The sequence below is a fragment of the Narcine bancroftii genome, chromosome 7, assembly GCF_036971445.1.
Source record: "Narcine bancroftii isolate sNarBan1 chromosome 7, sNarBan1.hap1, whole genome shotgun sequence".
NCBI lineage: Eukaryota > Metazoa > Chordata > Chondrichthyes > Torpediniformes > Narcinidae > Narcine > Narcine bancroftii.
In genome coordinates this window covers 84,885,083-84,897,965 of record NC_091475.1, presented here as the reverse complement: position 1 = coordinate 84,897,965, position 12,883 = coordinate 84,885,083, and the positions used below count along the sequence as shown (strand labels likewise).

At 39.5% G+C, this 12,883-nt stretch overlaps 1 protein-coding gene across 3 annotated transcripts in view; it reads left to right on the top strand.

Moving 5' to 3' along the window:
• Positions 1–11,719, top strand: part of LOC138739897 (Krueppel-like factor 5) — a 64,930-nt gene extending 53,211 nt beyond the window's left edge. For all 3 annotated transcript variants that reach the window (XM_069892405.1, XM_069892403.1, XM_069892404.1), the window contains exon 4: positions 9,585–11,719. In XM_069892405.1, the coding sequence (XP_069748506.1) occupies positions 9,585–9,763 (179 nt within the window). In that variant the 3' untranslated portion in view covers positions 9,764–11,719. The remainder of the gene's footprint in view (positions 1–9,584) is intronic.
• The last annotated feature ends 1,164 nt before the right edge of the window (positions 11,720–12,883 follow it).

The window sequence follows — 12,883 nt, the reverse complement described above, 5'->3', positions numbered from 1 at the left end:
TAATCCTTCTCATTCATATTGTAGCTGCTTATATGTATGGACAAAAAAAATTAAATGTTCAAAAAAATGTATAAACCCATCTTATTTAGTCTTCAAAGCAAGCTGAATATTGCCAGACAGTATAATTGGGAGAAAGAAAATAAATATCCGCATTTTTATAGCCTCAATTCACACTCCTCGGGATAATACAACATCCTCTAAAGCCAATTAATTACTTTTGAAGTGTAGTTACACTCCTGACATTATGGTTGTCATATTTTGAACATGGTTGTTTTTGACACCCACTTCAAACTCTCAGCATGTACTGCTGCTACATTTCTACCCCTCGTGGCAGCTTTGCCCTTGGTGGATCGGCAAACATTTCTGAAATTGAACTTTGAAAATTTTTTTTTGCACAGTTAATTGAGAACAAAATGGTTGAAAACACACGAGGCAATCTTCAAAGGGTGTTGAAAGGAGAGTCAGAAGGCTGACCTAGTTTAGGAAGTTGAAGCTTGCCACAGCTAGATGGAAGAAGACATCTGCTCTAGCTCCAGGAGATTAGGAGCAGTGAAACATTTGAGGCCTCTTCATGCTAGGAGATGCAGGATACAACACAGTAAGAGGAGAGATGAGCAAAAGCATTTTGCCTCCATCAGTGACCCTACTACCAGTTTTGCCACACCTGATGAAAATCCTTCTCTGCACGTGAGCCTGAAAACAGAAAAAGTTCACCAAAGCTGTGGGTATGAAGTCTCTGTCTAATTGACAAGGGAGTGTTAAGTTTTGCAAGCCTTGGACTCCAAATTTATAATTGAGATTAAATTAATCATATTTAACATGCACAGTATGAACTCTGCTGTGTGATGTATCAATGCCTTGCAAATACTTTGCTATGGTCAAACCAGATGTGACTGTTGCAGGAACGTGGGCTGCCATCACATCTGGAGCTATTGGCAGTGGTCTCAAGGGTTGATGGTGATCGCAAGAGTTGTTTATCTGAAGGTGGGGGAGTCGTGGATTGATTCTCTGGCCTGAGTGTTCTGCTACAGGAAGCAAGTTCTCAATCACCATTAGAGTTTGTTGGTAGGGATCCTCTCTTTCCAGATATTACGTACCATAACACTTCTGTTTAGCTGATTAAAGGTCACCCTCATCCTTACAGAATGAGAGGATGGTCATCTTCAAGCTGCTCCCACTGCTCTTGGCAGTGTCCCAACCAGTTGTTCTGGATGATGATTTCAACTGCATCATGGAGTGATCTGGTGGAGCTGACAGCTGACTGATCAGCTCTGCCAGACTCGTGTAGACTGTCTGCTAAAGATACACTGCTGTGTGATGCTTTCATCAACCCTACAGGTGAGGCACATCCACATCCCACCTGGTCAGGATCAGACTGCTTATTCTGGTCTCCAATAGACTTAATCTTAGTGATGAAAGCAATCGCTATCTGATGTCACACTGGCCTTCTCTGATCAATACCTACTTCATAAATTCCTGTCTCCTGGAGAAGGATCAGAAGGTGGACAGTGGGTCATGGAAATTGATAGCAAAATGGTGAGAAATTAAAGAGGGATTACACAGTTGGAGAACCATTTTTTAGACTTCCCAATGCACTGCTGAGAAGCTACCAAGGAGAGCATGGAGGTTCTTTATCCTTAAAGATGTTCAAAAAGCAAGATAAAGTTTGAGGAATTGTGCCAACCCCAGACAGACCTGCAGGAACTCTCCTTGTGCAATCAAGGGGAGTGATGGGGGAAAAAAGGGTCGGAAACCTTCTTTGCTTCTGAATCCCCCAAGATGAGTTGCTTACACAGAGTTGTGGGTGCCTGGAATGCATTCCAGGGGTGGTAGTGGAGACTGGAACAAGAGGGGTATTTGAGAGACTCTTAGGTATGTGGATGAAAGAGTGTAATGAGGGAGGGAGGGGTTGGGAATTTTGGGGGTAGGTATATATAGGTTGGCACAACACTGCACTGAACAGGTTGAACTCTGCTATGATGTTCTATGTTTCATCTTGCAATCTAGAGTTAGTTTAGTGGATCAGGATAAGACATGCTCACACCTCTTCCATAAGATTTACAGGTGAGCTTTGTGATTCACAGACTTGAGGAAGAAAATGGCACAATAATAACATCACAAGCAGATGTTCTGAGAATCAGCAGATCCTTTTCTGCTGAACTCCATGGTAGCAAGGCCACAGATCACACAGCCTCCCAGAATTTCCTGACCTCTATCACAGGGGCCTTCAATAACAAGAAGGATAGTTTGGATCAGCTACTGATCCTGGAGCTGCTGACTGGTTCCAGCCATTCCTTTAACTCCCAGAAGTAATGGCATGCCATCTGAGTGTAACAACCCCACCCCGGGGGACTGGAAGTATGCAGGCCGACTGGAAATGTGCAATGCTATCCTTCTGGTCAGCAACACAACAAAATCCAGGGCTTTTTAAAAAAAAAAAAGCCCTGGGGCAAGTAATCCACACAGACTAAATCTGTGCTGTTCCAGCAAAGAAAACCTTTGACAGCCTTGTACTGCTTAGGATCCCATGTCAATGAGAAAGACAGAAGGGTGAACATCTGTCTGATCAGTTTGGATTATGAGAATGCTTTTGACCGGATGTCGCAAATGTATTTAATGAACATGCTCTCCAAAATGGATTTTGGGATGGAAATCAGTAATTGGATTCAAATGCTCTACACGGGCATTCATAGTGCTATTCATATCAATGGGTGGGAAACTATTTCCCAATAGAGTCTGGACTCTGGCACTGTTGACTGCTCTGTCGTGTCTTATTTTTGTGCTGTATAGAACAAGTTCATAGGCTCAAGGGGATGATGATGCCAGGCACATGGCTGATGTCACCATCTTCTGCTCAGATTGGCATCTGCAACCAGTTTGCAATGGCATTAGGAGCCCGTGTTGATCATGTGAAGATCAAGGCAATCTTCTTTAGAAACTGGCCTGACCTGTCTGCCATCCTCATTAAAGTCCAGTCTGATTACCTGAACTTGCTGGCAATCTGGTTTGGAGGAGGCGAGGCTATAATAAAATTGGTTAGAGTGGATAAAGAAATTCACCCAAAATTGGGACTGAGAGCAGTGATCCCTCTCAATAACCAGGATGAATCTGGTCATTGGTTGTGTGGTGCCCTCAGTATTGCTATACTTGGTGCAGCTGTGGCCCATCCTCCTGAGCATCTGCCCTGGCAGTCATCTGAGCCATCTTTCAGTTCTTCTGGGGATCTTGGATGGAACTTGTCTGATAGGTGGCAATGTCAAAGTTTCTTAACAAAAGGGGCAAGGGCATACTCATCTGCTTATGTGTGATTGAATCAGGTTGTGCATGGAATCAAGTGCAAGGACACCAAGTGCAGATATGTGAGGAGGTTCTATGGTATATCCCAGTCATTTGGACATTGACACATTATCTATCCCTTTCAGACAAGCACCTTTGACCCTGTCTATCAGAAAGTGTCAGCACAAAATGTCCTGCAGATACTGAGGGATGGTTCCTTGAGCAGACTGCCCATGCTATTTACTGAATACCTCATTGCCAAATTCATCTTGGCTGAGTGGAGAAAGGAGGCCATCCAGTCAGATCCTTCCCAGACAGCTGGAATCTCCCCTCCGATGCACTAAGCCCTCCAGACCAGCCTTTCTCAAAGGGGGTCATGTGGTCCCTCTGGAGGCTGCAGCACATTTAAAGGGGTTGAGAACTGAAATCATGGAAAACTTTTTAAAATGTTGTCAGTTGAAGAGAATTACAGAATAAACCAACTAAATAACTACTTTACAGGGAAGGGGGCCCATAAACTTTGAACAAAGTCTTAAGTGGGGAGGGGGGATTGCCAAAAATCAATCAAGTGGCTGCTCTATACAATAGCCATGTGGAGGAGGCAGATGCCCACTTCTTAACACACTGCAGATTTGCGAAGAGGGCCTGAAGAGCAATGCAAGGGTCCTTGTCGTGGTTTATCTGGAGCAGCGTGACAGGACACTCTAATGTATGGGCTCATCTCAGGAATGCATGCAGACTGACCTCCAATGTTGCTGGAAGAACTGCAACATGGTAAAAGATGCCCTTGGATCTGCCTGAAACTTGCTGATCATCCTGTACAGTGAGATGTCAGCAAGGGAATGCTGCAGACTGGCACATTCCAGGCTGCAGGAGTACATGCTGAGGGATGCACTGAAGATTGGTGCAGCCAACACAAAGACGATGTGGGGAAGAATGACAGTCTAGGGTCCTTCCACTGCTGGGAATTGAAAGGCTGAGACTGGTGGCAAAGCATCTTAAACAACTGAAAGGGGTATAAACCCAGGCAGGCACAATAGTGGCTAACTATGGCCAACAATGCAATGTATAAAATCTGAATGTATGGACAATATGATACAAAGAATATAAAAAGATTGTGTGCTGTTTCACGTTGTTTTGTTTTTATGACTGAAGTTCATTTTTGGAAAAAATGTTATCAATAATATGAATGATGAGCCACTAGTTTATATTCTCATCCAGCACATGCTGTCACTGAAGGAAACATAAAAGGCAAATTGCATAGGTAGTGAAAAATTAAAATAGAATCACATTTTAACTTATCACTATCAACTTACTTAACCTGACTTAAACCCCCCCCCACTTCTAATTCTAAGTGCACATGTATGTAATGTGTAAGTTCAGAAAAGTTATTTGGTTCACACTCCAACCTCACTTCTCATTCCTCCAAGTTCACTGGTTGAGTGCAATTCTTATACTGTGCACAGAATTTAACATTTATACAGTTCACCAGGCATTGGTGCTTGAAAGGTAAGTGGTTACCACTCCGGAAGGTTCTTGTTGGCTTTCAGAGAGATTTGTTGTTCCAGGATATCCACAACTGATGTACTTCCATCAGTCACTTCATTGTCTTGTTGACAAAACTTTCCCCCTTCAGGGTTCTCCGGATGCTAAACCTCTTTCTTTCAGGTCACCACAGAGTTCCTTTTTGTTACTCTTATTCCAAGTGAAACATTAAACAGCCTGTCCTCTCCTCTTGCATGAACCACAAGGGCTTTGTCCAGACTGTCTTCCAAATGGACTTTCCACAAACTTGCCAGCTTGTCCTGTTCCAGTCCCAGCTACTGGCTGTAACACAAATGATTTCTCTGTCAATCTCTCCACTTGCAAAACCACAAGACCCTCTTAGAACAACAAGTTCCCTTCCAGACAATCTGTGGCTCCAACCAAATCTTTCATCTTTTGCTTTTTGTAAACAACAATCCATTTGTGAAGCCTCTTGAGCACTCTTCAAAGCTCTTGCAAAAGCTGTGGAGTGAATATAGCATGGGGCAGAGCTCCAGTATTTCAAATAAGGTTCATTTTAAACTGTTTGTATGCAACCTACCCCAAACCTTTCCCAATTTATCTCCCAAAACCTATCTATTTTCTGTCACAATATTTCTATATATTTTGAACCCAAAATGTTGGTTATGTATCTTTCCTATAAAAATAAAGTTCACTGTTTGACCTGCCAAAAAAAAATGTATTTTGCAATGAAAGGATTTGTATTTTTTTTAAAAAAGGAAAATGGTTTTATAATACAGTTCATTCAAATTTCCACTTTTATTCCAAGCATCACCACTCATCAGAAACTGCCATGCTGGAATCTGGAGCAAATTCTAGAACTGGGATCTGGATGTCTTGATGCAGGGTTCTGCTCCAAAATGCCAACACTACTGGTTCTCCTGTTAATGTTGCTTGGCCTGCTGAGTTTCTCCAGCAGTTTTTTTTAAAACCCCACTCTTTATATGATTGAGTCATCAGTAACAACAAACTTCTTTATGTACTTTTCAAAATGTATAATATGCTTTCATCTGGTATGGCTGGTAGAATGAATACAAAAAAGTATCCAGTGTATTCACTATATATTAAAACTAGATTAAAAAATTTAAAAGACAACTATTGTGGGAAAAATGACTTTTGATGAAAATGTGCAATTTTCTTTCAGATGTACATTTTCAATTTTTATAAATGAAGAATTTTGTTCCTTGAAACTTTGAGGCTTTTGATATTATCAACTTCATAGCTTGATAAAATTCCATAAGGTCAGTGTCTGTGATGGGGGTCATTGTATGCCTGAAGTTGTAGTAATCATTCTGGCCTGTCTCATTGCATTGGATAACAGTAAATCCACACAAATTGAAAATGCTGGGAATATTCAGTAGTTGAAATAGGGTTGGAAGTGAGATTAACAGGTGAAATGCCAACAAGAAATATTAGTTCAGTTTATGTCTCTGACTGACCATTGACTGACCTGTTGAGTGTTTCCAGCATGGTCAGTGTACCAAGCTAAAACTAGACAAAGTAGGGCAAGTGTATTCAGATACAACAGGACACAAAAATTATGGGTCATTGTGATGATGTGCACTTGTATAAATGAATGATAATGAAATGACTGGGCTTTTCAATAACCCAAATTTTACTTCTCAAAATTTGCCAATATCCAGAAGTTATCTAATCAATTAATCTACCAAGAAGCTTGATGGAAATACTAAATCCAGATGTTTAATAAATGCATGGATTCAACAGTGAAAGGATTTCAGGATTTTTTAAGTGATTCAAATACAATAAACCCAGCAATCTCTCTCTCATCTGCAGCTATTTTCTCATTCCTGTTAGGACCAATGGCAAAAATGAAGCTTTCACTTTTTAATCAAACGGTCGAGGTTCCTTTATTATGACGTACGCGAATACCCATTTGTTTATATTTGTTTGCCATAAACGCACACACAGAGGTGCCACAAGACCAGATAAAACAAAGGATTTTCCTTGCATTGTACTCAACGGAGATCAAAATATCCTTGTGTTTTCACAAGGATCTGTTGGCAGCTTTGAAATGGAAGAATTTATCAGTTTTTTTTTAATGATCTTTGTTCTAGATGCAGGATTAAACTTCAACATTGAAAATGTGCTTGGCGTCAAGATTACATAGTAATTTTTTTCAAAGACTACCTTTAACAATGGTCTGGTTTTCAGTGACTGTGAGAATGTACTTGCCTTATTGCCATGTTGTGAGTCTGAGTGCATCACATCTGGGTTGATGTTAGTATCTTCCTTTCTGCTGGATGATTAGACTGTTCCCTCGATCTGTTGGAAATGCTGTGGGTTTTCTGCTAATGTGAAACTCTGTGTGGAAGCATGGTGATATGAAAGCATCAGTTTCCAAAAAAAAGTTGTATCCATGCAATAATTACCCTTCAAACAAAGCAATTAAAACAGCTTTCAGAGTACTCACTTAACTGGCTTTTGTGAAGTCTTTCAGTATCCTTATTGATTAATGCAGCTAAATAACAACAGTGGCAACTTCAGAAGTAATTCATTGGCTGAACAAAACATTGGAATGTTCTGAATACATGAACTACTGTATAAATGCAAGTTCAGTAATATTGTTTGATGATCATACATTTAAAATAAGCCAATCCATTACTTGAGAGCTATATTTCCATGCATTGTATGAGATTTTATTTACATTTCCACAACAGAAAATAAACTAATAAATCTTGTAAATATTATAGTTGTACATCAGACTGAAAATGCAGAATTAAAGGACAAATAAATTTACTATTCAGATTTGCATTGTGCCACAGAGGTGATGCCTACTTACAGGACAGTGTCCTGTTTTAACAAGGGGAATAAGGGAAAGTAGTTGGGTACAATGGTAATGGCATGGTGCTTTCCTACCCATTGGAGATGCATGATGGGTCCTGAAGATGAGAGGATTGAAGGAAAAGTTTGAAAGGAGATTGTGTGTTAATTTAGCAATAAATAATCTTTCAGCGTTCTTAATAAAATTATCAGTGTACAATAGCAAAGCAAGACATTTCATTAATGAGAAACTGTTGTAAAACGTGCTTCAATTCCTTACACATGATGATTCCTTCATTCCTAGTCAGCAGAGTGAGTCTAATCATTTGTAGAGAAATTCTTTATCAAATACCATCCAAGAAATTCACAGCTTCTTTGAGTTTTTGTACATATTTAAAGAAGAGAGTAAGAATATGTGAAATATAAACAGGACTGGGTCATATGGCACTTTGGTATTGATGTGCTTTTTAAAGAGTATGCCTTGAGTCACCTAGCCAATCACCACCAAACAAATCATCAAACTCTGCCTTGAGTATGTTCACCAACTGGCCCTCTCGATTGTAAGGAATTGCCATTTTCTTAAGGATACGTCTTCTAATGGTTTAAAATGGCCAGCCTCTTGTCCTGAGTCTGTCCCCTTTAGTCTTTACATTTGAGAAGAAAGAACCTCATGGTAGTTACTCTGCTGGCTCTTTCCAAAGAGATTTGTGTTTCAATGAAAACTGCCTTTGTTCTTCTCAAACTCAACTGAGTGAGAAGCCAAGCTTCCTTGATTGTTTTTCACAGGGTAGCCCCTCCGTCCAGGAATAGATTCACAGACATATGCAAGGGATCTCTCTACAGCCAATATATATGTGCCTTCACCTAATACCTAACTGCACAGTAAATGTCAAAGGTGGTCTCAAGAATAACTTGCACCTTTTTAGCAACACTTCCTTTATTTTCTACCATATCTCCCTTCCATTCAGGGCGAATTTACTGTTTGCCTTCCTAATTGTTTGGTGAATCTCCACATTTACTTCCTGCATCACCCCCCCAAACTATTGCACGTCAATCACATTCCATGCAACCGTCTACCAACTTCATTTAAGAATGAATTCTGTCCTCTTTGGTTGGAAGGATTTTTAAAATAACCTCCCATTTTACTACATGATATGTTACTTGTAACTGATCGAATTTGTCTTGTATATTCTGAGTTCTTTTTGCAGTTTTATTTTTCCAATTCTGCTTTATTTTCCCTCTGTAAGCAGCACAGTTTGAATTAGCTGGGAGCCTGTGACAATCCATTAAAAATATGACCCAATTATTCTCACTATTTCCTATCCTGTAACCATTCCCTATCCATCTCAAAATGTTACCATCTGGTCTATGCATCCATGCTTTTCATAAATAACCTGAACACTGCCCTAGCCAAAGCCTTTGAAAATCCAGATATCTTGCATCTTTTGGTTTTACTAATCTATCCTCATAAGCTTACTACACTTATCAGATGTGATTTTTTCTCTCTCTCTCTCTCTCTCTCTCTCTCTCTCCCTCTCTCTCTCTCTCCCCCATTCATTAAAACCTTGCTGCCTAATACAAATGCTCTGTTAACTCATCCTTAACAGATCCAAAGAGAGTTGAGGATTGGGCAGGGAATTAGACTTGATCAAGGGATGAATCACTCATGATCTTGAATGGTGGAAGAGGCTGCAAAGACCTAAAGTCCAACTATTTCTTCTAAACGTATTACAGTCTCTGTCTTTTTTTAGTCACTTCTAATTTGAGCATTCTTTGCTCAGTCTTGATTTACTACACTTGTATGTGCTGCAACTTAAGTTTTTGGATTAAACGTTTTGAAAATGTACATAATTTGGTGCATGGATATAAAACATAGGCACTTGCATGCTTTTATAAAGTGCAATAAAGAGACTGTGCCATTCAACTGGAATATTGGTGACATTGCTGTCAAGTAGTTAATGCCAATGTCTTTTCCATTCTAGGTGAAAAACCTTACCAGTGCACCTGGGAGGGCTGTGACTGGAGATTTGCACGCTCTGATGAACTGACTCGTCACTTCCGGAAACACACCGGGGCAAAGCCCTTTCAATGCACGGTGTGTAGTCGCAGCTTCTCGCGCTCCGACCACTTGGCTCTGCACATGAAAAGGCACCAGAATTAGAACACAGATCCATTCAGAAGCAGCTCTTCACTGAAAGATGTTGTCTAACACTCCAAACTGCTGTTTGTCAATCTTGCTGCCAGGGCTCCTTTATCTTAGTGTGGAATAAAGGAGGTTTCTATGAAATACATAACCCCAACCTGGGGTTTGAAAACTGGAACTATGTATATTTTGTACATACTCACTGGGATGTGGGAACTGTGTTGAATAAGCAAGCTTTATGAAATTTGTAATAGGGATTGATTTATCTGATTATTTTAGATTTGCTGAATGTTAAATTAAGCTCTCGTTCATTTCATAGACATACTTGGACTACAGTGTAGTTGCTAGTACTGGTATTTACAACTGCCAAGTTCACAGCATAAAATTTTCTTTAATGTTTTGACCAAAGCACTGCAGCATCTTGGCAGTGTTTCGTAAATGTAGCTGAGGACATTCAGTAAAGAGGGCACAATGTGAACTAACAGCTAAAATTATTCTACTGTACACAAAGGGAATTTAGCCTAGCCAATACTTGACATTATTGAATCACTTTATGGAAGTTTATATCAACAGGATATGGGTATTGAATTTAACTGTACAACCACAAATAGCCAGCTTATCTATGCTTAATGAGGCAACAATGCAGAACTAGCATCTTTTGGGAGTGCTTTGAATATATCTATTTTTGAAGAACTGATCTGCACTGGTCTTGCCAACCTCTTATTTCTTAGCCTCCTCTGCTTGAGCTCTGCACCGTTGTTACATGCCATTACTTGGAGGGAAGGCTTTGGATCAAGTTTGCCGAAGTTTCTGACAGATGCTGCATCTTGGGGTTGAAACCCCAATTTACTGGAGCCTTTACTTTTCAGTTCTAAGTATGATTAGGGATGCAAATCATTCTTTGACTTGAAGTTAACTCTCCAACTTTAGTATCACATTGAGGTGACAAGTAGTATATAAACATAGCCAAAATTAGGTTTGGAAATTACCAAAGCCTTGTAAATTGGATACACCCTCAGGAGATTGACTTGTGAATTTATAGTTATTTAGCACTCCATTCCTCTTTAAAACTACTGCTGCAATAAAGGTATTTATGTGTGTGTGTGTGTGTGTGTATATACTGTACAGACAGTGGCACTGAAACTGAGTGGAACGTCTCATTCTGCACTCAAAAATAGAGAAACTATTCCTCTATTGTGTTTTATTGAAGATATTTTTTTTAAATAAAGAACAATTTGACATGACTTTTTTCTGATAAACCTCTATGTTTTAAGCCGAGTCAGGCAGTTAAGAATTCAGTTTGCTCATCACAAGATGCAGGATGTTGGATTCGCAGCGTGTGCAGAAAGTTTCAGAGAAATGTTATCTCTTCTTTGCATCTGGTGCCAGTGCTATCCAAAGAAATTATGCTCTCTTTTGTGCGGAGTTCCCGATTTGCTTCTCACTGAGCTTTTTAATTTGGGGAAAAAACAGGAAAAGTCTAGTTTGCTTTTTAAACTGTTGAATTGTAATGCTTTAATTGTTAATTTGCGGTTCAAGGTGGTTTTTCTAGTCAAGTGGGAATTTCTAAGGTATGGATGTTATTAATAAAGGGCTAACTAATTTAAAGAAGATGCTTGAAACCAAAGGGCAACCTCTGATTTTGTAATAGAAGAATACGTTGAAGATAATTATCCACTTATTTCTAATCAGAAACTGCTTTCTTCACTAGTTTGTATTGTAACAGCTTGGCCACAAACAACTGGCAGTAGGAATGTGTAAATTACAGTGGAGTATGTGTATATATATATATATATATATTTTTAAGATGCTGTAAAGGTTATACTTTGAACAACCAAGCAAAAGTGGTTGTGTCATTTAACTTTGGCTCAACTGACTTGCATTGTATTCCTTTTAAGTTGTAGTTGCAAACTGCATTTTACAATCTGCATTACATAAATTGAGGTTTTTTTTTTGAGAGGGGTACATGTAAAAAAAAAGTAATAAATTGTTTTAAAAATTCTATTTTCTTTCCTGTTCATTAACATTTTACAGTCGAATGTTCTAAAAGGTTCTAAAAGAGTTGAAAACAAAAAATGCTTTAAGTTTTTGATCTGCGATATTGATGGTTTCTCTTCCTGGTGGTCCTGCCATGTGTTTTCACATTTCCCATTTTTATTTCAGAGTTCCAATGTCTGCAGTCTTTTTATTTTCCATACTTAGGAAATAATTTCATAATCATATGTTCAGTCTGTTGCAGGAAATTTGTTATAGATCAAGCTGCCAAACCAAGGGATCTGCTAATTCTAATTTTATTCATGATGAGCTCATTTGCAATACAAAATGATTTGAGGTGGAGATATGGGGAAATTTAGTGGAAAGGGGTGGGGAAGAAATGTTAGCTCACTTGAGTCTTAGAGAGGAATATAATGTATCATCTTTACTGAATTGTACATTTCTTCTCTTTGGCTTCGCGGACAAAGATTTATGGAGGGGTACTGTCCCCGTCAGCTGCAGGCTCGTTTGTGGCTGACAAGTCCAATGCGGGACAGGCAGACACGGTTGCAAGGGAAAATTGGTTGGTTGGGGTTGGGTGTTGGGTTTTTCCTCCTTTGTCTTTTGTCAGTGAGGTGGGCTCTGCGGTCTTCTTCAAAGGAGGTTGCTGCCAGCCAAACTGTGAGGCACCAAGATGCGCGGTTTGAGGCGATATCAGCCCACTGGCGGTGGTCAATGTGGCAGGCACCAAGCGATTTCTTTAGGCAGTCCTTGTACCTCTTCTTTGGTGCACCTCTGTCATGGTGGCCAGTGGAGAGCTCGCCATTTAACACGATCTTGGGAAATTGTACATTTAGCATTATTGAAAAGAACAACAGTATATAAAAGGTATGGGTCCAACTTTTTGTTAACCACAATAGTTTGAGTAGGAATTATTTCACCACAAATGGAAAAATTTAAAACTGTCCAAGCTAATTTTGCAATAGCGATAATTTCACTTGGGAATGTTGTGAAGTTGGATTTATTCTGCAAAAAAAGCAAAGCTCTTTTTTAAAAAAAAATAAGAGCTCCATGTAACATCTCAGTGATGGCATCCTTAGAAACCCTAAAATACATTGTCTGTAGGACCATATGGTGCTTTTGAATTCTTAAGAGCTAAGCATT